General features: G+C 42.2%; 1 protein-coding gene across 4 annotated transcripts in view; it reads right to left on the bottom strand.

Annotated features, from left to right (window-relative positions):
• Gnb1 (G protein subunit beta 1) overlaps window positions 1-4,664 on the bottom strand; it is a 64,465-nt gene that overhangs the window by 24,808 nt on the left and 34,993 nt on the right. For all 4 annotated transcript variants that reach the window (XM_005368667.2, XM_005368669.2, XM_005368668.2 and 1 more), the window contains exon 3: window positions 2,383-2,479. In XM_005368667.2, the coding sequence (XP_005368724.1) occupies window positions 2,383-2,439 (57 nt within the window). In that variant the 5' untranslated portion in view covers window positions 2,440-2,479. The remainder of the gene's footprint in view (window positions 1-2,382; window positions 2,480-4,664) is intronic.

The following is a 4,664-nucleotide window of genomic DNA, read 5'->3' as shown; positions in this document are numbered from 1 at the left end:
AGAATGTTGTATACATAATAAATAAATAAATATTATAAAAAAAACTAAAAAATAAAAAAAAATAAAGAAAGAGACAGTGAGACTCTGTCTCAAAAACAAACAACAGAAAAGGCACTCCCTTTCCATTTGGAGACTCAATGGTCTTCACCTCTCCTCACCAATTCATCGTAAAAGTAGCCCGGTGTTGAGAGGCAAGGTCCAAATCCAATGCAGCCATTTGTGAGGACGGCACTCATTCTGAGGGCTGAAACAGAGTGTCTACTAGGAATAATCAAAACTGGTGCTGTCCACAACGGAGGTCTTGTGCCACGAGCTATTCTGCACATTAAACACAGTGAGTGTGAACTAAAGGATGCCCTGAGAGTGAGGCGCTGAACTTTACGAGCAAAACAAAACTCACGTGAAAGCACTGTAAAGTACTGGCCGCAATGAAACTTGTGCTTAGCTAGATGGAACTAGATCAAATTTGTTGAAATTGTTTTTACCTGCTTTTTATGTTTTCCCGTGGGACAGGGCCTTGTATTGCCTACTTGGTCTCAAATGTCATACATAACTGAGAATGGCCTTGAACTCCTGATCCTCCTGCTTCTTTCTACCTCTTGACTGCTGTCACTAACAGCAGGGACACTAACTATGCAGGTGTAGAAAGGAGGGCACTAAGGACTACACATGTGACAGGAGTGAAAACTCGGGGCGCTACGTGGCTATAACTATGCAGCACTGTAAACCGCTCGCTTTTCTCTTTTTCATCTTTGTTCTAAGCACGTTTTCCCCAACACCTGGGCTTTCGTATCCTTTCTCTAAATTTACCCTCTGCCACGTAGTTGACTTCCATGCCAGCCTAACATTAAAAAAAAATAATAGCTATCTCTACCCCGTTCCCCTTTAAAAAGTCCAAATACAAGTCCAACACAGTGGCACATACTTTTAGTTCCCTGCACTTGGGAGGCAGAGGCAGATAAATCTGTTACTTTGAGGCCAGTCTGGTCTACATAGTGATTTCTAGAATAGCCAGAGTTATATAGTAAGAACCTGTCTCAAAAAAGCAGGACTTAAATCATACTATAGTTTAGGACTATCTTCAAGATAGACATAAAAAATAATTTCAGATAGTTACTCAACACAACTCCTTTGTCCCTCAGAATTTTCATTTTTATATTCTCAGCTTTCAGAACTTCTGAGACAAAGAAAAGATAAAAAAAAAAAAAATCTCAAAAGCATATGATCTATGCAAATGCCTCAAACCCATTCTGATCTCCAGCAAAGATAGAAACTGGGAACCAAGGCCGGGCAGTGGTGGCGCACGCCTTTAATCCCAGCACTCGGGAGGCAGAGGCAGGCGGATCTCTGTGAGTTCGAGGCCAGACTGGTCTATAAGAGCTAGTTCCAGGACAAGCTCCAAAGCCACAGAGAAACCCTGTCTCGAAAAATCCAAAAAAAGGAGAAAAAAAAAAATCAAAGTTGGAAAGTGGTGGCACACGCCTTTCATTCTAGCACTTGGGAGGCAAAAGCAAACAGATCTCTACGAGTTGAAGGCCTGACTTGTCTACAAAGGAGTTCCAGGACAGCCAGGGCTGTTAAACAGAGAAACCCTGTCTCAAACAACAACGATGACGGGAAAAAAGAAAAGTTAGCCAAAACGGTGCTGAAGATTCTCCATAAAGTTCCCCTGGCAGCCTGCACACACTGACAAAGTAAAAGAAATGTGACTGTTCAACAACAGGCAGACACTGACTGTTCTCAACACTTACTGAGATTCTGAGGATTGCTGTGTCTTTAGATGAGACCGTGAAAATCAGAGACAGTTATTTCAAATACACAAAGCCCTAAACAGAATGAAAACTGGGTTTTTCCTAGTAAATCTTAAGTCTTTTTGCCTAGCTCTTTAGACAAAGTCTAAGAAAGAAAACATATACTTTAATTGTTCAAAGTCAGCCTGATCTACATTTTGAGTTCCAGGATAGTCGAAGTTACATAGTGAAAAGAGAAACCTTATCTCAAGTAACAAAAAAAACCCCTAAACTATTAAACCCACATTCACCTGGTATGTATAAGGGCTCTCAGTTCTACCTCTAGCACCACCTCAAAAGAATCAGATTACAGTGAAATTTATCTTTCCCTTTCATTTTTTTTTTCTGAGAGAAGATTTCTCTATGTAGACCAGTCTGACCTCAAACTCACAGATACCTGCCTGCCTCTGCCTTCCGAGTGCTGGAAGCTGAAATTTATCTTTCATTTAGTTTTGTACTCAGGTAGATAAGTCTGTTCTCTCTGGTGGCCCAAGAGCTGTTGTATACATTTCAACAGTCATTCTGGAGCACTGTATGGAGTCATCCAGAACAGGAACTTCTGATCTGAAACAGATAACACACTGCTACTTACTCTGATCTGGTTCTTCAGTTGCTCGGCCTCCTGCCGCAGCTGGTCAAGTTCACTCATCTTCAGGTCTCAGTGCTCTCCTCACTTCAGAATTCAAGCTCTGCAACAGAAACATGGCACAAAATAAATAAGCTACAGTAACACTGGCTGATTGAAAATTCACAGTTAAGAGCACTAACTGCTCTCCCAGAGGTCATGAGTTCAATCCCTAGTAACCATATATGTGGCTCATCCATAATGAGAGCTGGTGCCGTGCCCTCTTCCAGCCTGCAGGCATACACGCGGGCAGAACAATGCATACACAATAAACAAACACACAAATAAATAAATAAATTTTGGGGGGGGATCACTTTTTTTGTTTGTTTGTTTTTCGAGACAGGGTTTCTCTGTGGCTTTGGAGCCTGTCCTGGCACTAGCTCTGTAGACCAGGCTGGTCTCGAACTCACAGAGATCCACCTGCCTCTGCCTCCCAAGTGCTGGGATTAAAGGCATGCACCACCATCGCCCGGCAGGGGAATCACTTTTGAGTAACTTATAAAGCAAGTAAAACACTGGGTATGGTGGTGCACGCTTTTAATCCCAGCACTTGGGAGGCAGAGGCAGTCGGATCTCTGTGAGTTCCAGGCCAGCCTGGTCTACAAAGTCAGTTTCAGAATAGCCAAGGCTACATAAACACCCCAGTGTTGGAAGAACCTTAAAAAAAAAGAAAGGGGAAAAAAACAACAAAGAAATTGAAAACTTCAGAGCTATGGTCTCATAAAACAGAACTTTCCTGCAGCATTCATCAAAACTTTTAAAGTCCTATGTAGAACTGGATTAAAAACCCTCTTTTTTGCCGGTACAACAACGTCTAATACACACCACTGGACTGAAACATCATAAACTGTTAGTCCCAGTAGTGGTGGTGCATTCCACTACTTAGGTGGCTGAAGAAAGACCTTAAGTTCAATGCCAACCTGTACTACAGACCCAGTCTCCAGAAAAATAAAATCACTTAAAATAATACAGATAACACAGGCCTTTCTCATCATGAAAAGATTGCATCTCTCAGAAACCAAGAACGAAATGCTAGACATCCAGAATAGCTACCACACGGAGAAACCAGGAATAATTTCTTCAGGAAAAGGACTGGGGCACTCTGGAAAACTACAACTTTAAAGCTATGGCAGTCATCATGAGCCTTAAAAGGACAAAGGGGATCCAGAAGTCCTCTATTTCCACCAAAACCCTAGGCTGTGGAATCCCAGGAAGCTCAGAAACATCTTGACCCTTCTAAGAACAAACGTTCTGAACAAGGCTGGTCACGTGCTGCATACCCAGTCATACAAGACATCTCCAAACTCTAAGGTCATCCTGTTACGACTTTTTCAGCCCAGAATGCAGAAGTTCAGTTGGTAGAGTGCTTGACTAACATATATGAAGCTCTGGATTTGAGTCCAGCCCCAGGATAAATGGGGTGCAGGGGTGTACACCTATAATCCCAGCACTTTGGAAATAAGCAGGAGGATCAGAGTCACCCTTTAAGGTCATTCTTGGCTACATAATTTGAGGCCAGCCGGCGATATATACTACAACTGTCTCAAAATAGACAAGCAAACAAACCTGACTTTCCGGGACTGGGATACAGTTCAGTTAATAGACTGCTTGCTACAATGTTTAAATCCCCACCATGTGTGGTGCCACCTATAGTTTCTCTCCAGGTAGAAGCAGAAGTTCAAGGAGGTCACTATTAGCTACACAGTGGTTTGAGACACTGCCTCAAAAACAACAAAAACAAAGTAACAAAAAACAACCACAAAACCCACTACAGAGTATGGTGGTGGAATGCCTTTAGTCCAGCAGTTGGGAGGTATAAACAAAAGTATCTCAGTGAGTTCAAAGCCAGCTTTATCTACATACCCAATTCCAGCATTGCCAGAACAACAGAGACCCTGTCTCAGAGAGAGAGAGAGAGAGAGAGAGAGAGAGAGAGAGAGAGAGAGAGAGAGAGAGACTTCTTTTCCTCAGAGGAAGTCATATATGGACATGACTGTGTGCCGGCTGAAACTCATTTCCGTAGCCTAAGGTTGGCCTTGAATGCAAATCTCTTGCCTCAGAATCTAAAGTGCTGAAATATCAGGCCTCATAGGTCACTGTACCTGGCATACAGGCTACACTTCTGACAAAGATGTTGGCTTTAAATCAATCAATCATAAATGTGATCAAAGCAATTTAAAACTAAAGATAAAATTACTTAATAGCAAAGTGATTTATACAAGGACCTTGACCCTCCAATGCAAATTACA

The sequence above is a fragment of the Microtus ochrogaster genome, unplaced genomic scaffold (genome assembly GCF_000317375.1).
Source record: "Microtus ochrogaster isolate Prairie Vole_2 unplaced genomic scaffold, MicOch1.0 UNK38, whole genome shotgun sequence".
Lineage (NCBI taxonomy): Eukaryota > Metazoa > Chordata > Mammalia > Rodentia > Cricetidae > Microtus > Microtus ochrogaster.
The sequence above is the reverse complement of the archived record's forward strand: the minus strand, read 5'-3'. Positions and strand labels throughout refer to the sequence as shown.